Raw genomic sequence first — 23,589 nt, 5'->3', positions numbered from 1 at the left:
TTCAGCTGTTCCGCAGTGGTACCCTAGAAAATTATACTGAAGTGTATCACATGGTTGTTAAATGAATCCAGCTTCCCCATTGATTTTGCTTGTCAGAAACCAGATGGTAAGGTTACCAATGGTGATCACATGATCATAAATACATGCCAGTTGCCAAGTGTCCAAATTTTGATCACTTGTCCATGGGATGCTACAATGGTCATAAGTGTGAACATTGGTCAAAAGTCACTTTTTTTAGTGCCGTTGTAACTTCAAACAGTCACTAAACGAATGCTTGTCAGACGAGGACTATCTGTAAAAAGGTTCTTAAGTTGTAGGTGGGTTATATTGTGTGCAGCATTCTAGCTCCAGGACACTGTATAAAACCTCTATTCATAGTTGAACCAGGGTGGTACAGCCTGTTGGTCTAGGATGGGAAGGCCTCATTTTCAGCTATGGAAAGACACTTGTTGTTATTCTTCTAAATTACAACAGACTTGCACAAATTTGTCTTGAGCAGAAATGTTGACAAGACTCATGTACGCCACCCTGATTTTTTTCAGAAGAAAGATAGAATTACAGATAGACCTTGTCTATCCACTGGGACCACCACTTCTGTCGCCGAGTGACAGAGTCACTGAGACATCATGTGACTGTGAGGGTCACTTCTGCTGCCATCTTTATGCAAATTATCATGGATCATTAAGTGAGATGTCACATTATTGTGACTTGCGAACTTACTGCTAGCTTCTCCATTGACTCTGCTTGTTAGAAACCCGTTATGAAGTAGGCAAATGGAAATCATGTGATTGTATGGATGCCGAAAAGATAATAAATCCAAGGACTGGTCATAAAGTTTCTTTTTCCAGCACCATTATAACTTTAAATGGCCACTAAACAAGTTGATTGGTAAGTGAAGTTTATCCCTATAGTGCAAAATTAGCTTTATGAATTCTTAATGATATTCTGTGGTTTTTTTGCTTGTCTCTATTCAAAGGTGATCCTGAGATGCAGGCTGTTTTCATGCCTCTCCTTTGTCCAAGATTTTTCCCTTCTTTGCTGTCTTGAGCAGACAGCAGCATGACTAACAGCTCTTAATTCAAGAATTATTAGGAGCAGAGATATTATAGAAGACTGTATTAAAGGTAGGCAGATGAAACAGTGGCTGTAATAGTGTAACAACAGAACAAGGAAAAAATAATATTTCAGATGTTTGTTGTATGTGTGCTCATTACTGCCTTTAAAAAAAAGCCCTTTCCTTTTAACAAATAACTTATATCGGTTTTTGACATGGGAAGCTAGCTCCTAAGGCCCTTTCTGTATGGCACATTATCTGGCCGATTAGCCTTTTTTATTTACATTTATTTATTACATATATAAGCCACCCATCTTGCTATCCAGAGCAACTTGGATAGTAATGGGGACGATCCCTATGGAGGAAAAATAGCTTATTTATCTATGTTTTATTAAGGTAGTTTGACATAAAAGTTAACAGACCCCCCCCCCCCCCAGAAGTTTATTTTTTCAAAAACAGGGCGACAACGGGAAAATGTGTATAGTTCACTTTTGGAAGGCACACTGATCATGTACATTTGGGAATAAGTTTGATGACACTAACTGCAGAATAAAACCTGAGTAGAATTAGACTCTCCCTACACACTCAAATCTCAGACACTGAAACTTTTGAATCCTTTTTTGTTGTTTTCACCATGCACCCCTAACGAGCTGCTATCTCAACAGCTACCATCTAGTAGCGTCTAGATGGAACTGCGGGGTTCTTTTAACCATGGTCAGAGATTCCCTGTCCACCAAGCTTGCTCGCATCCCCGGCAGTAGGAACTCTCCCGGGAAGGATGATGGTGCCACGAAACTAGGCTGGGCTTCAGCAGGGGAGGTCCTGGTCTGGGAGAATCTGCAAGGCCGGACTTTGGCAGGAGGCGGCGTCTCCAGCCACGCCGCGCGAGGACCAGAGCCTCCGGCCCGCTCGCTCGCCTCAACCCGGGCAGGCAGATAGAGGGTTAAGCCAGGCGGGGCCGAGCAGCCAGCCAGCCAGCCGGCAAGAGCGGCGCCTGCGCAGGGTGGGGGTCGGGCTCTGGCCCCGATCTGCCTTGCTTGCGAAGTTGTCCAGGGGCCCGGGAGAAGTTGGCGGCGCTGGGCGGAGGCAAGGGCGGTGGGGCCGGGCCGCTCGCTCGCGTCCCTGCCGGCCATGGCGTTCCGCAGGCGGGCGAAAAGCCACCCGCTCTTCAGCCAGGAGTTTCTCATCCACAACCACGCTGACATCGGCTTCTGCCTAGTGCTCTGCGTGTTGATCTCGCTTATGTTCGAGGTGAGCAGCCCCTGCCGGGGGGATACCAGTCGTCTTCTCCTTGGGAAAAGGGGGTCCTGCCGGGTTCTACGGCTGCATGTTCTCCCGATGAATGCGCCCCCTGGCTCCGGGGGCGGGAGGTATCAAGCGATTTCCTTCCACCGCGAAGGCTTTTGCCATTTCCTCTGTCTTTCCCGCTTGGGACATCGCTCCCTTCTCGCTCTCTTATCTCTCAATCGCTCTCCCGGATTCCATTCCTGGATGATACGGTATTAAACCAGAGAATTACACTGCTATTTATTCTTCCCGCTTGGGAGCCCTCCCGCCTCTGGAGTTTAAACTTGGCTGCCTGGATTTGAAGATCTAGCCTGGAAATCCGCTTTCCATTCTGAGATTTTCCCTCTCTTTATTCTCCGAACTTTCTCCCAAGCTTTAAATCTTTGCCCTGTCCTGATTCAGAGCCTTTCATGGAGAGCCAGACTTTCTAGGCAACTGCATCAAGACCAAATCTTGATGGGTTGTCATTGTTAGCAGGAGGGCTTCTTGGGAAGTTTGTCCCTTCAGCAACTCTCTTCACCTACCAAAGCAGACAGTGGAGTGACAGATCAGAGGAGCTGCCATCTTCCCCTTGGTTGACTTGGGTTTGGCATGGTGGAGGTTACTGCTCCATGGTGAGTGGAAGAGCATCAGTTGTAAGGAACACCTGTTGTTGGCACCCTATGAATGGATTTAGCATTGCACTAAGTCATGATGTGGTTTGTGATCCAACCCAGTTGCTGTGCTCTGTAAACCTTGGTTTATGGCTCAATATGCTGCAGAAACCTAACTGTTACAATATAGTTTGAACCCAGCCCCCTTTTGGATGGTGCAGATGACCATTTCCATGGCTGATTCCCAGCCGGGGGTGACAGAGCAAGCCATGTTGCTGCAACTGTGAAAAACAACTAGTCTTCCTTTGCTTGCTCTTTTTCTCTAGAAGGCTGGGGGAGTAACATTTTGTCCACAGCATTCAATCTCATATACTGTGCCATTAGGGGGAGTGAAGAGACTGGCAGCAGCTTATTTTAGCCATCTCTGTTACTCATAGGCCCATTTAGATAAACAAGCAGGAGAGACAGTTGCCAAGAACTTCTGATTCTGCTGATTTTTGCTCTTGGGTGAAAAGCGAGCTTGGGTCATGTTCGCACAACAAACTAATCACCAGAAGGGATCAACAAAGATTTATGCGTTGTCACCTTAGTCTGGTCATTTGTGATTTAATAATCAGCATCAGATTATTAGAACCAGAATTGGTTCTGTTTTGAATTTGGGAGGAAAAAAACCAAAATAATTTGAAAGTTTCTGGCCCTAGTAGTGAATAAGCTTGCGGGGTGGGGGTGGGGGCGGCGGCGAGGGAAGCAGTTTTAAGATGAAGGCACATAGCTCTCCCTTAACTTTTTCAATTTACTGACAAAGCCGGTTGTGTGAACATAACGATCACTTCCACATAGCCCTAGCGTCCAAAGAGAGGGAGAGAGGGAAGGGTGGCTTCTTTAAGGGCTCAGTTAAACCAGCGGCCCCCAGCCTTTTGGGCACCAGGGAACCAGTTCAATGGAGAGAGATTTTTCTGTGGATTGGAGGGGGTGTTTTTTTTTCTGTGGATTGGAGGGGGTGTGGTTTCTCATACTGCCTGCATCCCTCAGATGAGGTTTTGTTTGTTTGCGTGGCCTGAGTCCAGGGGCCAGGGGTTGGGGACCCCTGAGTTAAACAAATACATACCGTAGCTTTTCCCCCTTTGGAGGAAAAGTGGAGGGTGGAGGGGAAGGATTTATCTGTTCACCTGCTCAAGCAACATGAGTGAACTGTGGAGGTGCAGCAAGGAAGACCTGAGTCCACAGCACCCCACTCAGTCTTTGTCCTCTTTCCCTGAATAAAAAACAATTGGGAAGAGATTTATTCTTCCTGCCTTGAGGAGAGGGTGTGTGGCAGTGGAGGCAATTGCCTCTAATGCACAGTTGTCTACTCAAATAAGCAAAAGGCTAAAAGCAGCTGCTCCTCTCTCCTACCCATACTACAGCTGTTAAGACTGGATGGAGTGTGTTTAGCCCTTCATATTGAACTACCAGAGAGGCAGCAACTCTTCCTTCCACTGTTTGGCAGGATACTAGGAGCCAGAATTAGGCAGAGTTGCTTGCCCTAAGGGCAAAGAACTGATACAGATCTTTTTAAAGCTATGATAACTCATCAAGAGAAATTCATCGAATTGAGATCCATTTAAATGTTTAATGGCCTCTTTCCTGTATCTCCACTACCCAGGGGCAATTTGAACCTGGTTCCTACTCCCCTTATGAGCTTTGCTGGATCAGGCCAACCTAGTCTAGCATTCTAGCCTCACCACAGTCAGTGCTCACCAGCAGGGCATGGGTACAATGACACTGTTCTGTTTATGTTCCCTGACAACTGTTATTCAGAGGAAGTTAGACATGAGGACTAGTTGCCAATCGGGATGTGCATCAGGTGCATCTGGAGCTAGGGTCTTGAGAAGTAATGAGATGACTTTCTCACATTCTCATTTTCCCTCTAGAATGTGGACAAACCTGAATCGGTTTTGTTCAGAATCCTGGCTGTAGGTACATACTGTTCAGAATTGATCCTGAAATGAGTGACTCCAGTGCAAATAAATAAATAAATCCTGTTGTTCATAATTTATGTGCAATACTGTGACAGGGAGGGATTGAAAGTATTAAGACTTATCCCAGCTTTTAGGCCACCTCCTTTATTCGTTTGTTTTAATTCTGTTCTCTAGCAATGTGTAGAAGAGGGACTCATGCTGTAGCAAGGGTCTGGCTGACTGCATTCCATTTTGGTGTATTCTCTCTATTCAGGTCATCTAGTCCAGTCTAGTCTAGTCTTGCTGGCTGGCTGGCTGGCTGGGGAATTCTGGGAGTTGAAGTACAAACATCTTAAAGTTGCTGAAATTGTGAAATGCAGATGTAGGCTGAGAAAGATAGAAAATGCAGTGTCATACTAAGTTTTGTTTATCCATTTTGCATTTTTCCTTTTTGACTACCTTAAAATTAAAAGAGGATTGATTTTAAAAAGATCTGCCTGGAAGATCTGGATTTTTCTGATTTCCACCTTTTTCTGTAACAGCAGCTTTCTTGAGCCAGGCATGACTCTTCATTAAGAGATATACTGTATATTTGTTCCCAACTTGTCATTCTTTCTCAATATTCTTTTACAAGCATCTCCCTGAGTTTTCAACATCATATTTTGACTAGGCTTCTTTTGCTCATTTGCCTACTGTACTCAAGTCTTCATGGTATGTTACTTTAATCTTCCCTACCTCAATCTGAACACTGATTTATTTTAACTGATCTCCTCTGGATCTGGGCAGGAGATCTGCATACATCAACATTATTATTATCCTTGTCTTCCATTAATTTTTCTATTTGGGCATCCCTGTGGGATTCTAAGAACATTGTTTATATGTGATCACTAGTAGCAAGCAACTGTGGCTGGTATGTGCTTTTAGAACCTTTGTTCTATGTCTCATCATTTATATTTCTTATAAGAATAGAGATGTCAACAGCCTTACATTATCAAGATTATTATGGTTGAGTTCAGTTATTGGATCTTTTTATTTTATTGCTGTCTAATGTACTTGGATCGTCCCACTCAATATTCTTTGGAATCCAGAGAATTATGAGAATGTTCTTTAGCAATGTAATATTTAGTAATGATCTTTAGATCAGTAATGCAACAGAAATTGACTTAGATATTATCACCTCCATAGCAATAGTATCCTACAATCTAAGGAATTGTATTCTATCATGTGCTGTTGTATAATATCAACAAGGACTAAAGAGCATTCTTTTGGATTTTTTGCCTTGCAACCTTTAATTGAGCCTCTTAGATTTATTTAACTGCAATATTATATATGAACATTTCATATAAAACAACATTTCAAATAAAATTATTATATAAAATTATTAGCGAATGAAATGAAAAGTTATGCACAGCATTATTTTGAACTATTGACTTTTAAAAACCTGTTTAAAACTTTGCAGTCACAGGAGAAAATATTACACAGCTTAGAGTTATTAGTAAAATGGCTCTATCCCTTAAATCAGTATACCTAATTGATTTGGCAGAAGGACATTGAAGCAAGATTAGGACTGATATGGATGAAAAGATTTATTTCAATCTGTCCTCAAAGCATGAAAGTAAAAGAGATTTTTTTAAAGATAAAGGGTTGCTGATCCACTGATATGATGTGTTCATATCATATTTAGATCTTTCTCTCCTTTGGCAGGGAAAGACATTACTTTTATTTTAGTATATTTATTAGATTTTTATCCTGCCTTACTTTAAGAGGGTTAAATTGGTCTATACTACATTCTGTCTTCCTAGCTTTTCCCACAAGAACCTTATGAGGTAGGATAGATTTACAGAGAGTGACTGCCTCTTGATCAGGGATTTTGGGAGAGAGACAGACAGATATGAATTAACAAGTCCTGTGGTCTGAAAGTTTGGGGGAAAAAACCCATCCTCCATCCAAATCCATCCATCCCATAATATTATCAGCTTATATTTGGTTATATCAGAGACAGTATTGAATGGTTCATACCATGAAACATGAGCCCTGCTTTTTCCGGTTTGGCTAAAAACCCGTTATTTCCCAATTATGCCAATCTCTTTCCTTGAAATGATTAATATGATCACTTTACCAACAATATTAAGAGACACTCTATATATAGAGAGAGCAAAAGTGTGAGTGTATCATGCACAGAGGTAGAGATGTTTTAAAGCAACACGTCAGCAACAAGAACTCAGGAAAAATGTTAGAGTTTAAGGCCATAATTTTTTTTGCAGTTTTGGATTGCCCTGTCTATGCCCTTGAAGTGTGGTTTGGAGTCAGACACTTATCAACTCTCCACACTATCAGCTCTCCACATGTAATCAACTCAGTCTTGGCTTTGAGGTAGATGTCTTGGATGCATGCATATTGTGGAAGTTGGAGCTGGCTCCTTTCTGGGTTGTCTGGGAGCATTTGCAAATCCAAGAAGTATTTGCTTTATCCTTCCAAGAAAAAATGCTGATCATTGTTGCAATATTGGCACTGGTCCCATAGGTGTGCATGTTAGTACTTGATCCCTTCCAAGTTCTGCTATGACTCCCAGCATTCTCTGGTTCATTGGAGGGAACCAAGTTGCCTGGAGTGAGGGGTGTCTGCTCTATTTACTTGTTTGATTCATGGGATTAATGGCATCTGGATGATTGCCTTTTGCTTGTTAAAAAAAATGATGGGGGCACTGACCCAGAAAGTGGCAGATGTCCTGGGAAAAGGCTTTTTTCTTCAAATGGCTTCTTGTCATGTGGGCAAAAAGACCTATGGCGTGGATTATACTACTTCTATCACTTATGCAGGCTGGTAAAGTTGCAATTAAAATCCCTGCCTGTATATTAACTTTATTTCTTCCATACTCTGTATGCACAAGTAGGAAAGCTCTGGCAGACTAATTTTAATCTCTCAAATTTGTGTTTGGAAAGCAGCAGATGCATTCTCTGGATCTATATTGACCCAGGTGGCCTTCTATAGAAATGACTAACTAAATTGTGTTTTTTTAATCTTGATTCCGCAAAACCCACAGTTTTCTGGGTTCACACAACTTGCTAAGCCAAAACCCAACCCAACCTGTACTGTAGTTTAGCATGAGGTGCTGATTTTGTGAAATGAGAGTCACATTAACTTTGGGAAGAGAGCAGACATAGTGGATGAGGCCAGGAAATGCCTAGATCTCATATTCATTTCAATTTATTTCCATTTAAAGAGAAGTACTGAGATTATACACACGTCACAGATTTTATAATTTCCCCCCTTCTGTTACTTGCCCCTAAGGCTTTCTGGAACTCAGGTTGTGTCTGTCTACCTTAGAGTGCAGTATGACCCTAATCCTGCCTCTTTCCCCCCCCCCATTCTTTTTTTTCCTCCTCTTCATTGCTTGTTTTGTTCTTCCCGGTCCCCCGCAGCCCAACGAACTCCCTTCACGGGAAGAAGGCCAGTACTACTGTACATACAGGCTTGGCTTTAAGAAAGGCTGACTTGCTTTACTTCCCAAATCATTTCCACCTCCTCCTCCTTTTGCTTTCTGTTTTTCCCCCCCTCCAGCCACTTCTTTGTAAACCAAATGCACATTTCCCTCAGCCTTTGTTTCCTCTCATTTCCCTTCTTGAACTCCATTCTTGTCTGGTTCTAGTTCCTGCCCGCCTTTTGGGGCTACAGCTGGAACGTTCTTTTTTGAACTTCAGACCATCCCAAATTCCATCTCTGCAACCAGATTTGGAGAGTTGTGAATGGAGGCTTTCTCTCCCCCTCCTCTGCCTCACTGGGGCTCCTTCCAAGCACTCTCTCCAGGCAGACCGAGGCCTTTTGCCTTGCAGTGCTGCCACTTTGCACAGAAATGCCAGGAATGCTGAACTCCGCCTTCAGCTTTCCAGCTTGCTGTCCCACTGCTTTCCAGGCAAGGGAGGGGGTCTGGCTGTTGCGACACAAGCCTGGGTCCTTCAGACTATCCTGGCTGGAGTCTGGCTGCTCCTGCCAACAGTCCTCTGTGAGAGGCTCAGTGGAGTCTGTGATTGAGAACTTGACAGTTAACATGCATGCACACTCCTCCTGCCCGTCACCCCCACCTCCATCCCTTGCAGCTCAGTGCCACGTTTCAAAGCAAACTGAGGTGAGAAAGGAGGGGGAGAGACAGATGGCTTTAAGCTTGCAACTTGGAGAAATTTCTCTACTCCTCTCTCTTGCTCTCTTGCCCTCCCCTTCCTCTCCTCTTCAGTTCCATTCCCTTGAATTAACAAGTCATTACCAATGGGCAGAAACATTAATGGTTTGAAAGGGGAGGGAAAAACAGGATCCTTTTAATTAGAAAACTGAGTTGGCAAAGATATTCATTCTGAAATCCTTTGCATAAAACTGTTTTTTTTTAAATAAGCATTAAGGATTCCAAAGGACCTTTTCTCTTTGTGAACTAGAATATTGATTAGATTTGTCTTGTTTGCTTCTACTTATACTAAAAGGAGGTAAATAAGTTTCCTTATAAGAAATGTACAGTGATAAATCACTTAATCAGTAAATGAAAGGTGCTGTTGATCTTGTAACTGCTTAAGCAAAAATTAGTACCGGTAGTTTGTTGATCTTAGAAGATTACCTCAGTTTAAACTAGCCAGAAAGTCAGGTGGGTGAGCCTCAAGAAAATACTGGGGTGCTTCTCTTTTCTTTCTGCTACATAAATTACTAACACTTAGCTTAAAATGAATCCCCCCCTCCATCTGCAAAATGAGAGATTTCGTAGAGAAATGAAAGTAAATTTCATTTCAAGCTTCTCAATTCTGTAATGGGTGAATGTTGTCCTGCTCGACACTTATGTATGAGGAAACAAATCTTGCAAAATACTTTAAACACAAAAGGTTGCATAAAAGATATTATTTATACTTTCCTTCTTTAAAACTGCACTATACATAAATGAAAACTCAAGGCTTCTCCAGATATTGGTTCTACCTTATCAGACTTCTCTATTACTTTAATTTACTGTATTTGAAATCACAAAAATATTGTAAATGTCTAGAACTTTTGAGCCATACAGATAGATACCTTATGGAAGCAGAATTAATTCTACGTATATACACTAAATCCTCAGTTCAACAGACCATTAACGTTATGCCCATTACTCCCAAATGTCTGTTAAATTCAGATTTTTTGATATTTCTGTCCATTTTGCATAATTTCTTTGGCAACATAAATTAGTAGAAATGATACAGTGTACATTTGTTTAATTGTTAAATATATATTGTATCATTTCCATCAATTTGTGTTGCTAAGTCCAGTAGTATAAATTGATAAAAATGATGCAAACCATTCATACTATTTTAGTTACAATTGATTTTGCCTGTTACAATATATCCACCATCTGCTAAATTGAGATCTGTGCACCAACAGTTTGTAATGCATACATCCCTGTCATCCTTTCAAAGAAGCAATGTCATAAAAAGCACATTAAAAAAAATAAAAAATGCTAGGCCGAAGAAAAACAGGAGGTAAGAAAAAGGAAAAGGAAAGAGTAATACATACCAATATAATTTTTTTTTATTTCTTTAAACCTTTTGCCTTTACAAATCGTCCTTTCCTTCACCAGCCCTATACACTACAGGTAGTCCTCAAAATACGACCACAATTGAGTCCAAAATTTCTGTTGCTAAGTGAGACATTTGTTAAGTGACTTTTGCCCCATTTTATGAACTTTCTTTCCACAGTTGTTAGGTGAATCACTGCAGTTGTTAAGTTAGTAACACAGTTGTTAAGTGAATCTGGCTTCCCCATTGATTTTACTTGTCAGAAGGTTGCAAAAGATCACCACACAATACTGCAACCATCATAAAAGTGAGTCAGTTGCCAAGCTGAAATACAGGCAGTCCTGAACTTCCGACAAGCAAAGTCAATGGGGAAGCCAGATTAATTTAACAACAGTTTGACTAATTTAACAACTACTGCGATTCGCTTAACAACTATGGCAAGAAAGATTGTAAAATGGGGGCAAACTCACTTAACAAATGTTTTACTTAACAGAAATTTTGAGCTCAATTGTGGTTGCAAGTCGAGGACTATCTGTACTCATAAATTCTTGGCCGTTTTTGTTTTATAACGTAATTCTTTCATTAAAAAAATGGACGCATCATATACTTCCATCCTTACAGAATAATATACCAAATTATTGTAGAAAGGTCAGATGATAAGTGTTTCATTTTCTCTATTGATTTGATTAATTTAATAAGACTTTTGTTTTCCATTATTGATTACATTAAGTGGTCTATGATCTATGCAAATATGTATTTAACTGCGTGGTCACCACCTGACTACTGATAAGGTGATTGATATATAGCCTTCACTGGAAAAATTGCATAATTTGGAAGCTTTCCCGTCTCCGAGAATGATCCCTTTATCAAAGTACTATTGGGGCAGCTCTCATGACAACGTGTATTTTTCCAGTCAGTATTTACTTTTGTGGCCTTTGCATTGTTCTAGCAATCAAAACTAAAACACCTGGGAAATCAGGAATCCCCTGAGGCTGCCTTCATTGTACTGGATCTTTATTGATTATTGTCTTGCTTCTTTGTTCGTACAGCTTTATAGCAGCAAAATATTCTTTATTTTGAACATAACTGTTCTTAACTCTGGATACCAAGGGTCTGTTTTCTTCTGTCCTTCAGGCTTATGGGATTTTGATAACTTCTGAGACTGACCCAAGTGTTGCTTAGTCTCCAGACCCTTCCCACGTTCTCTTCATAGAACAAACTCTGTTCTCCTCTTGGGCTAGTGTTCTGGTTTCTTTTTCTTTCTCTTGAACAACCATTGTGCTTTGACCCTTGAGATAAAGACAGTCATTACATCTACTAAAGGCACAAATGAATAAAATTTATTTTGTACAGCCAGGGACAAACTCTTTATCTTGTTATTCATTAAGCCCAAGTCCTCATTCCACACATGAGAATGGAATGGAATGGAATGGAATGGAATGGAATGGAATGGAATGGAATGGAATGGAATAGAATAGAATAGAATAGAATAGAATAGAATAGAATAGAATAGAATAGAATAGAATAGAATAGAATAGAATAGAATAGAATTTTTTATTGGCCAAGTGTGATTGGACACACAAGGAATTTGTCTTGGTACATATGCTCTCAGTGTACATAAAAGAAAAGATATGTTCATCAAGAATCAGAAGGTACAACGCTTAATGATAGTCATAGGGTACAAATAAGCAATAAGGAAACAATATCAATATAAATTGTAAGGATACAAGCAACAGAATTACAATCATACAGTCACAAGCAGAAGGAGATGGGTGGTGGGAATGATGAGAAGATTAATAGTAGTGCAGACTTAGTAAATAGTTTGACAGTGTTGATGGAATTATTTGTTTAGCAAAGTGATGGCATTCGGGAAAAAACTGTTCTTGTGTCTAGTTGTTCTGGTGTGCAGTGCTCTATAGAGTCGTTTTGAGAGTGGGAGTCAAAACAGTTTATGTCCAGGATGTGAGGGGCCTGTAAATATTATCACAGCCCTCTTTTTGACTCGTGCAGTATACAGGTCCTCAATGGAAGGCAGGTTGGTAGCAAAAAAAAAAAATGAGGTGGTAGAGCTTGCAAAATCTCTACTTCTGCTTCTGGTTCCAGGAAAGAAATTGTCATATGCTTTAGCTATTAATATTGATACCATTGGTTATAATGGCAGAAGAGTGAATTTTGATCTTTTGGATCTTTCGGAGAAACAGTTATCAAAGAAGATCAGCCAAATGCACTCTTTTAACCACTTTGCTATTCCAAGTATACCGTACTTTGGTTTTAGATAAATAGAGTTAGGTATACATGTGGTATAAATATAATTTTATATTTGTCAACACATATTTGAAAATAATAATTTTCCCCCAGTCAGGAACCATGTCTGAAACAGGCATGGTCCCTTAATTTGGACTAAAGTTTTGCTCTGAAATCTAGAGTTTAAGGAAAGAGAATGTATATGAATTGAAGGAACTTCTCATACCTCTACTTTTTGGCTGATGCTTTGATTTTCTTGAAAACATCAAACATCTTTTGAATGATGAAAAGACAGAAGAATTTGAGAAGCATGAGGAAAAGAGGCTATGTTGTACAAAGACTTTGTTTTAAGAGCATAGAAGTTCCGCAGAATTTCACTTTTTAACACCAGCTGTATGAAGATGTTTTATATTCTACAACATCATTTCAACTATAAAATATTTCTCACATTGCAATTCAGGAAAATTCAGTATACATTATTACAGCTAGTATTATTCTGTTTGAGTGTGGATCAAAACAACCTATTAATAGTATTTATGGCTACTAATGTTATTTCAAACAGCTGATTTAAAAATACTTAAATTATTCAAATAATTTCATGTAAATTTTTTTGGAATATTTCTAACTCATTCCACCTACAGAATGAGATTATATGATCACATACAATCTTCTCCCTCCCTCCCTCCCAAATCAGCTCTCTATTTCTATATAGTATGAATGAAAAATAGTGCCTCCACCATTATAAGTCATCAATAGGTGCTATTGTTCTACAAGCTTTGGTATGTTCTTTAGCATAGATTCTTTTGCTTCAGTTGATGGTGGGTTGCTGTGATAAAAGGTTGTGCTGCTATTTTTTGTGAAATGGAAGCTTGCAGTGGGTACTTGTGACTGTGCTTTGAACAATGTGTCATGATTGAATTGCTTGCCACAATATTTGTCATAAGTTGAGGCAATTGCAAAGTTTGCTATACAGTCCAGACTTAACACCATGCAGCTTTCCACGGTTTCATTGAGCATTTCCAGAACTGAAGGAAAAGTTTTGTGGGAGTCTGTTGGACTCAAATGAAGAGATGGAAAGAACTTTTAGAACCTTGTTGAGTTCCTTTGTGTTAGCTTTAAGAATTTTGCTCATTGTTAATAGAAGTGCATACATAGTGAATGGTTGTGATTATGAGGAAAATTAAATATAGGTTAACAAAAGAGCTCATTTCATGGATTATTTTCCTGTTTCATTTATTAAATATTATTTAAGTTGAAGTTATGAAGGTATAGTCATTACTTTTCATTCAGCCCACATAATTTCCAAGACCGAGGTTACAGAGAAAAGAAGCAAGACACACAGACACAAATACACACACACACCATTCCCTGGCCAGTTAGGGAGTTGGTTTGAAATCAGATGAACAGAAGTAGATTCCCCTCTCTCCAAGTTATTCCCATTCAGTGTGCAGCAGCATTGGAATCAGTGGTGAGCCTTCTGTAGTTTCCTGCTACTTCAGGAGGTTTTTCTTCTGGATGTTTGATAGAATGAGGGGGATGATAATGAGGGGTATAGTTACCTGGTTTATTCATCCTTCCCATGCTTCATATGCAATGTTTGCCCACAGAAAGAGGATTATTGCATCTTCCGTCAACGGTTAGTTCTACCTCAGCTGACCAGTGAGGGACACAAAATTACTTTCAGTCTGAATCTCATCCTCATCTTTGTCTTGTTGGATGTAGAGTGTAAAGAGGATGACCTTCACAGAGAGAAGGATGATCCAAGGAAGATCCATTATTAAAGCAATCTAATAAAAGTAGCTTTTGGTTTTCTGTGTCTCCCTCATAGGGCTGACGCTAGGTTTGTTTTTGCAACAACTAGTCATTCAATTTCTTTCTCTTTTTGTCACACGATTGCTTGCTTGCTTGCTTGCTACATTTCTACACTGCCTGTCTCATCTAAGTGACTTTGAGCCATTTACCACAAAAATATAAAAAGTCGCATAAAGGCATAAATAAAAAACAAAAATAAAACAGTATTAAGAACAAAGTTAATATTAAAATATTACAAATTTAAAAGGAGGGAAAGTGACCCTCATGTCACCAACTACCACAGGGTTGCATATCAGTTTTTGACAGACATACCAGTTGACAGAGCCAGGTCTTAACTCTCTTTGGGAAGGCCAAGAGAGTGGGAACCTGCCTTACCTCTGGGGCTAAGATGTTCTGCTGCAGCAGAGAACATTCTCTTCCTGGATCCCTCCAGGCAAAATCTTTAATTAATGGGATCTAGAACATAACGTACTCTCCCTGTCTGACCGAGTGGGACAAAATGATGCAATTGGGCAAACAAGTTCCTGATGTCTTTTTAAAAAATAATTTTCATTAATTTTTTTTTCACATAGGTAAGATACAGTTTTAAAAAGAAAGAAAAAAAGAAAAGAGTACAAAGAAAAAGCTAAAAAAAGAGAGATAACTAAAGAAACCAAATTGTTTCCAAATCACTTTTTAACAGATATTAACTGTTATGTTCCTTCCTATTGACTATTGCTTAGAACCCTTCAGCCCCTTATTTAATCCTAATCATTTTCAGTCATTAAATCATCATTTCACTTTTATTCTTCTTTTAGTAAACTATCTATAAAAGGTTTCCAGTTTTTCAGAAAAGTTTTTGCCCTAACTTACAATTATAATGGAGCCTGAAATTTTTGTCCTAAGTCTTGACAATTGTAAATCAAGGTACCTATATGACTGGATCCAATTTTATTACTTTTTTTGTGGCAGTTATTAAGTGAACATGGTGATTGTTAACTGAATGTGGCGGTCATTAAGTGAATCCATGTATTCCTGTGGGCATTTTTGCAGGAAACCAGCAAACACCCCCCCCCATAAATCATGATCACATGACCACAGAACACTGCAGCAGGCCATAAAGGTGAGCCTGTTGCCAATGCCCAAAATATGGTCATGTGACAGCGGAGGAATAAGCAGCCATGGAACTCTGGAACCAGGTTATAAGTAGCTGGGGGGGGTGTCTGTCATAACTTTGAATGGTCACTAAATAAGGACTTCCTGTAGGTCAGTTTAGCCATTTCTGCCATTGTCATAATTCATTCATGCATTGTGGGCTTTTCAGGACTCTTCCATCTTTTTGCATATAGTAATCTTTCTGTGGTTACCATATACAAGATCAACCTTCCATGAGCCTTTTCTAAATTCATTATCCAAAAGTCCCTGTCACTCATTGTCAAAAGGGCAGCAGAAAGCTGAGGAGGTGCCATGGCCTTGAATGCAGCAAGTATTACTGAGTGAGCTGATAAACTGGGAGGTTGAGCAAAGTAGCTAGGACAGCTTTTCAGCTTCAAAATTAATGTTGTAGAATAGGGATGTACAAATTTCCCAAAATTTTATCATATTCTTCTCATTGTTCATTTGTGTTTGGATTTTTAGAGATGTTGTATACATTAAGATTAAATGGCAGTATGATAGTAAAACATTTAGGAACCCCCTCATCTTCTAAATGATCCATCTTCCACTTTGGTTGGGCTATGATCAGCAAAAAATGGTCCACCTGAATTCCTTAGCCACATAGTGTTTCATCAGAGCATAGAGCAAAACACAATTTTCATTTTGTGCAAGTGTCCAACGCCACTCACAACATTTTCCTTGTGCCTCAAGATGTGGAATAGCCCAGCAATATTAGGAGAACTCAGAAGTATGCTGGTTCTCCTTGAAATGACTGCTTTTTATTCCATTTGTGATGTTACTATTTTTTTGAAACAGTCCATTGAAAAAATAAAAATATACAAGAAAGGCTAATAGTAGAAAATATTTAATTACGGAGTAGTTTTCAAAGAGAAATGTCATGGCCTGATAAGTGTGATGGACTAATGGATTGTTTTCCTCTTTCCTTCCCCCCCCGAACCCGCCCCCCCAAGTATCTGTTTCTTACAGTTGACTGGATGCAGCTGTGGGTCTCTGTTTCAAGTGTCTTATCATGAGAAACAGTAATACTTTTGGAAGTGAAAAATACACACAAGCAATTTAACCAAAAGGTTTCAATAAATGTTAGTCATGTTTTTCTTTTGCAGTGCATTCAAATGCGGCTGTGATCTTTGCTAGGAAAAAAAAGTTTCAATTAATATAAAATGTAAAGAAAATTAGGATCTTACTGCCACATTTTATTGCAGTGCTGATAGCATCACTAAATTCCATGTTATGTATTGAACTCCTTTGTGCTGGGGAATGGGGATTCCTACAGAATATGCAAACCCAGCAGAAATGAAACATGGAGATGTGCATGCAACCAGCACAAAGTGGCTGCAATCTCATATGACCTTTGGGTTCTGTGCACAACATCAACATAATCTCGCAAATCATCAGTTGTAGTGTCATTGCCCCCATATTGTTTGAGTCTATTTCCTAATATATTTAAACCACTCTCTTAAAACAAATGTAAGTGCCAAGTTCCATATCTAACCACAGAGCTCCGTCTTAGGCCCAGTATGCTTCAATATCTTCATAAATGACTTAGATGAGGGAATAGAGGGAGAACTCATCAAATTTGCAAATGACACTAAGCTGGCAGGAATAGCCAACACCCCAGAAGACAAGCTCAGGTTCCAAAAAGATCTTGACAGACTTGAACAGCAATATGAAATTTAATGGGAGAAAAGCAAGATTTTACACTTAGACAGGAAAAACCAACGCTACAAGTACAGATTAGGTGAAACCCTTTTCAAAAACAGTAACTGTGAGAGGGATCTTCGAGTCTTAGTGGACAATCACTTAAATATGAGCCAATTGATGGAAACTAAAGGAGAGAAGAAACAAGAAACAATTGATGGAAACTAAAGGAAAGAAGCAATCTGGAATTAAGGAGAAACTTCCTGACAGTGAGAACAGCTTTCCTTCAGAAGTTGTGGGTTTTTCATCACTGGAGGTGACTGGACAGCCAGTTGTCTGAAATGGCTCCTTTCCTGAGCAGGGGGTTGAACTAGACCTCCAAGGTCCCTTCCAGCTCTTTTCTGATTCTAATTCTGATTCCTTTTTCACTCCTAGATGAGGTCCCTCCAATATCTGAGAGAATGTGACCTTCCTCACAGATGATCTTTTTTCTTTGTAGTATGGGTAGATAGCTGAAACAACTAAATATTCTTTGAGTGAAATCCTTTGTGCAAAAATGCATTTTTATCCTTCCTTGGGTTTAAAATAGCATTTCTGACTATCTAAACTGGCTAGCTTCTTGTATTTCATTTCCTTCCCTTCCTTTCCAAATTGATGAAAGCTATGAAACTTTTAGCCTGGGTACACAATGTGGTAGTGTCTCATTTGCCCCATCCAGCAGGGTCAATAAGAAAGAATTATGAGAAGTTTAGTTTAATATTTAGATGATATAAATTTCCTCTTCTTGTAGTAGCCACTAGGCAATAGATACAGTAAAACAAATCTCCTTCCTGCTAAAAGCTGTTTCTTATGTTTGAATTTTTCTTCTGTTGTTCCATTTGTTCCATAATTTTGAACATGTGGAAGTCAACATTTCCTTATCAGTACTGTCACAAGTTTTATTCTCCCAAAACTGGCTTTATTCCCTGAATAAAGGAAGCTTGAACGAATATAGGAAGCTGAGGCTCTATTTACAGAAAACATTGACCTTCTATCACATTTCTATATATGGTCCAAATATGTAGATCAGTCTTTCCTCTGTCTAGACACCTTCCAGATGTATGGAGTTAGCTGCTGAAATTTGAGCAATGGTGATGCTGGCAGGGAAGTTCTAGGTGTTGAACCGTCTGGAGTATACAGGTGGGGCAGTTCTGGTGTACCTGATAAGAATGTGTCCACACAGGTGGACAGTTGAGGAAATATCACTTGTAGAATTTTCTCCAATTGTTTGGCAGCAAGTTTGTTTGTGGATTTTCCTTGGCAGTTTAAATTCAGTTGAAACTAATGAAATTGCAGTCACACTTAGGACTGTAATAGACCATGACCAGACCCAATTTTATAACTTTTTGTGGCAATTCTTAAGTGAACACTGTAGTTGTTAAATGAATGTCTTTGCTGTAAAATGGACATAGTGTTTGCTATGGGACATTTTTGCCAAAAACAGGAGCAAATGTCAGTTTCCAGCAAAAAAATAAAATAAAATCATAAAGTATTGTCATGTGACCACAGGGGACATATATTGGAACTTAAGAACTGGATTGTAAGTACCTTTTGCAGGGTCCATTGGAACTTTGAATGGCCACCAAGTTATCAGTCATAAGTTGAGGACTACATGTAAGGGCCTGAAAGCCTGGCTCTACCAGTTGGCGTGGGGCCCCAACAGAGGAGTGTTACACTGGAGATTATTGATGAATTACGAGAAAATCCCATCTCCCCCCTCTCCCCAGCATCCTTCTTCCCCCCTCCCCATCTGTTAACTGCAACTTCACTTGGATTGTAATTTTTATTAATATTAGAAATATTTGTCTTTTATGGTTTTATTGCTTTTAATGTTCTACGTTTTCCAGAGTTGTTTTCAAGCAAGATGGGCAGCAAACAAATTTAAACAAACAAACAAACAAATAAATAATACTGATCTTATGATTTGGTTTGAACCCTTTAGAATAATGCCTGATTTGAGTTAGGCTTAATCAGGGCCTAGTTACTCAAGACTTTGACTGAAATGAGAGCTATGGCTTTTCTTGACCCATACTAGGAAAACACCAGTAGATGTAATTTCTTAATTTTTAAGTGAATGAGATAAAAATTGTAAGCGCATAAATGCTTTTAGGATGATGAGACCTGTTCAATTGTAAGGGGAAAGGTCCAAGTTTGTTTCAAAACTCCTTTGAATTTGTTCCCCCCTCTCCTTGTAAAAAGGCCGGTTCTTGAAACTTTGAAGTAAGAATTATATTTACAAGTGCAATTCCATCTTTTAGGGATAAGCCTCCAAAATTTCACACAACAAAATTATCATTTGCAAGCAAGCATTTTTTGGCCGAGGATGGCCCTTAAATACTGGTACTATTTATCTAAAGCAAATGTTTTGTTTTGTGATTAGTTCTTTTCAGGGACACTTACTTGGCAGGTTTATAGTCTCCAGTTATCTTTCTTCAAACAGAGTTTGGCCAGTATTCTCTTCATATGCTATGTTATTTTAACTTTCCAAGTCTCTTCTTTGATTCAAGGCAACATTCAGATCTGTTGCGTTGAATCTGTATGGTTATAAGCATAATAGTTTATCTATCATAACAGTTGTTATCTCCCAGATTCGAGGTCAGTTGGTGAAGTCTGGAGAATGTATTTGTGTTGTGGAGATATGTTTATTAATGAAGTGCAGCCATCAGGAATTTGGAAACTTGTAGTTATCTGTTGAACTGCATTCCAGACCTTCAGACAGTAATGGAAATACTTGATTAATATTGCCAGGATAGCTAATCCCTTGCAATAAAGAGGAGAGGAGAGGAGAGGAGAGGAGAGGAGAGGAGAGGAGAGGAGAGGAGAAGAGAAGAATTTTTTTTTATTGGCCAAGTGTGATTGGACACACAAGGAATTTGTCTTGGTGCATATGCTCTCAGTGTACATAAAAGAAAAGATACATAAAAGAAAAGATAGGTTCATCAAGAATAGATACATTCTATTCCATTCTATTCAATAAATATTATAATGTTTGTTTGTGTAAATTTTGCAGGAGAATAAAGGATACCACTAGTAAACGGGATGTCTTCTTGTACATACATGAAATGTAATTAAATATAATAGTTTAAATCAATTTCAGAGTTGAGGTGCTTCTGTGCTTCAGATTAAGGTGCTTCTGTGATTGAGTAAATAAAATTAGATAAGCAGTTTGCAAACTTTTCAGTCAATAATTTTTATGCATCTATAACAAAGAAACTAATTTAAAATCTATTAAAATTTTAATAAATTGGTATTCAGAATTTACCACAAGTTTTCGACAATAATTATAAATTCAGATGATGTACAATGATGAGAAACTTCTGATAACTCATATTGCTAGATTATCAGACCAGTGGGTCCATGTAGTACTCAGTTCTTCTAATATTCGTCAATATAGCATGCTAGGTTTGAAATGCATGTATTTCAGAGACTTTTATATAAAAGACCTGTATTCCACCTATAGCTAAATAATATTCCACACATAGCTAACATTTTGAATAAAATGAATTACCAGAAAGTAGTTCCGAGCCAAAAGCTAGCTTCTAGGACAGAACCAGTCTGATATGATTCATTAATTATTTGTATGGGGCAGCAAACTACATACTGAAAAGAAAGCTCCTGTTTAGTTATTATTCCTCAGGCATTCCTAAAGATTAGAGTGGTGGAGGACAGAGAACTCAAGGTTGTAAAAACATTTCTTACAATCTATAGTTCAAGGAAACTATATTATTTCAGATGTCAACATAAAATCATGAAGGCTAAAATTATATTTCGTTTCTACTACATGTAGTCCTTGACTTACAAGCGGTTACGATGAATTCCTCCCAAAAGGCAATTATGACCTAAATTCAAAGATGCAATGGCTGCCACCCCCCCTTCCCTTACATGATTGCATTTGGGACACTCAGCAATTGGCCCACATTTATGTCTTATGTTTGCAGCATCCCACTGTCACATGACCACAATTAATGACATTTCTTGCCAGAAACTACTGTTTACTTCTGGCTTCTGGCAAAAAAAAAAAAAAGTCACATTGAGGACAATGTGTTCACTTTTTGACCATGGAGTTTGCTTAACGACTGCCACAAAAAAAGGTCATAAAATTGGGCATAGTCGAGTGATGACCTGCTTAATGATCAGCATGACTTACAATTGGAATTCCTGGTTTTGCCTGAAAGGATACTTGACTGATCGATGAGAAGAATTGTCATTATGATACTGGAATGAAGCAAGCTAACCGGGAAATGTATTTTATCTTCACAGGTTACAGCCAAGACTGCCTTCTTGTTCATCTTACCTCAGTATAATGTCAGTGTGCTGACAGCAGGTAAGAGTATTTAGTCCACTGAATTGAAAACCTCTGCCTTGTAGTCAGCGCGCTCAGGTTTCACTCAACTCGAAACCTATGTGGTTGTAACCTCAAACTGGCTTTCTATTAATTGTGGGGTAAATATCTTTACTGTGCATTTAATAGGCAAACATAAACATTCACATGCTCACATGTATAGGTATGCACAGACATACAGAACCAAGGAAACTTAAAATAAAAATATTTCCATATGAGTAAAATAATCAGCCTTCCAGATGTGCTGGAACTACATATCCCCTAGTTCCCAACATAGGAGCTTCTAAACAATGAAGCTTTCATGTGTACCACAGATAATGAGTACTGTAGTCATTTCCTCTATAAATCTTGTAAAGTGATCTAACACAGGGCCAAAGTTAGTAAATTCTGTAAAAAAAAAAATGTAAAAAAGAGATTAGAATGCATCTGTTCAGTGTCTAATAACAGTTCAGTCTAGAATGAGTCACAATTCTTATGTAGCACAGATAATGAGTACTGAGATTGACAACAGATATACTGTATGTGCCTGCTGATATATACAGGTAATCCTAGACTTACAACCACAATTGAGCCCAAAATTTCTGTTGCTAGGCAAGACAATTTTAAGTGAGTTTTGCCCCATTTTGCGATCTTTCTTGCCACAGTTAAGTGTAGCTGACTTCCCCATTCACTTTGCTTGTCAGAAGTTTGCAAAAGCTGATCACATGTCCCTGGGATTTAGCAACCCTCGTCAGTTTTGATCATATGACCATGGAGATACTGCCACAGTCATAAGTGTGGAAAACAGCCATAAATCACTGTTTTTCAGTGCTATTGTAACTTTGAGCAGTCAGTAAGCAGTAGTTGTAAGTCGAGGACTACCTATACATACAAATACTTGTAGATAGCTTGGATAATCAAATGAGTTTTCATTTTGAACTAGTGGGAGCAGAGGGCAAACCTGTGTACATTCATAGTTGCCCCCTATGCAGCCAAACTGATTAATATTTACAGGTTTAATTTCTGTCTCTTGCCAGTGTTAAACTCTCTCTTTCCTTCTTTGGTTCTGCTTCTTTGTATTTGTCTTGAAAAGCCTTGGTTCCGAAATGGTTTCTCAGCTTAATTTTTTTATTTTTATCTGTTTCCCCCACTCCCTGTTTCGTTTCCTTTAGATGGTGAAATTGTTCTTTATCACTACGGGCTGAAGGATTTGGTTACAATCCTCTTCTACATCTTCATAGCAATCATTCTGCATGCTGTGGTGCAGGAATATGCACTGGATGTAAGTCTTACCTCGGGCTCAATAGAAAATCTAAGGTGCATGAACCTTTGGCACAAACCTCCCCTTCCTCCACATTTCTAATCCTTTGTTACAACTGAGATTGTAAAGTAACTTTAAAGTTTTCATTTTGCAGTGAACTTTATTGAAGCATGAGGTGGGCAGATGTGAATTTTCCCCTTCTTGAATTATATAAACTGTCCTTTTAACCTATCAGACCTTTGGATCTTTTCTGTTTTTCCTTTTTTTCCTTTCATTTTCCTTCCTGGGGTAAAGTCAGTTTTCTTTACAGGCATGTTCCTTCTTGTCAGAGGGAGTGGGAAAGCTTTTTCTCTCTTCCCACATCCCATATGGTGGGTGGGAGAGAATTTCTGGTCACAGCTGGTGTTTGCAGTACCCTGTTTTCTCCATCCTGCCCATGGGTCGCTAGTAAAGATACTGTATTTTTCAGAGTGTAAGACACACCTTTTTCCCCCCTAAAAGGGGGGAAATATACACCAAATGTAGCCCCGCCCACCCACTGGCTCCCACCCTTTGGCCTCTGCCTCACAGCAGTAACCTCTTTGCAAGCAAACAGCAAGAAAAAAACATCTCCTTTCAGCTTCAGCACAGCCTAATTAGCACAAGTTGATTGGATCTGCCTCCCGACTCTCAGCTGATTTGCTCTTAGCTGTTTTGAGCAGGGCTCTGCTGCTTGCTGCA

General features: G+C 39.2%; 1 protein-coding gene across 1 annotated transcript in view; it reads left to right on the top strand.

Moving 5' to 3' along the window:
• Positions 1 to 2,121: 2,121 nt before the first annotated feature.
• Positions 2,122 to 23,589, top strand: part of TRAM2 (translocation associated membrane protein 2) — a 39,807-nt gene continuing 18,339 nt past the window's right edge. The window contains exons 1-3 of the mRNA XM_070933096.1: positions 2,122 to 2,305; positions 21,548 to 21,611; positions 22,781 to 22,890. Of these exons, the coding sequence (XP_070789197.1) occupies positions 2,186 to 2,305; positions 21,548 to 21,611; positions 22,781 to 22,890 (294 nt within the window). The 5' untranslated portion in view covers positions 2,122 to 2,185. The remainder of the gene's footprint in view (positions 2,306 to 21,547; positions 21,612 to 22,780; positions 22,891 to 23,589) is intronic.

Source organism: Pituophis catenifer, unplaced genomic scaffold (genome assembly GCF_029215685.1).
Source record: "Pituophis catenifer annectens isolate HBS135680 unplaced genomic scaffold, rPitCat1.0.hap2 SCAF_1, whole genome shotgun sequence".
NCBI lineage: Eukaryota > Metazoa > Chordata > Lepidosauria > Squamata > Colubridae > Pituophis > Pituophis catenifer.
This window is presented reverse-complemented; position numbering and strand designations above follow the sequence as displayed.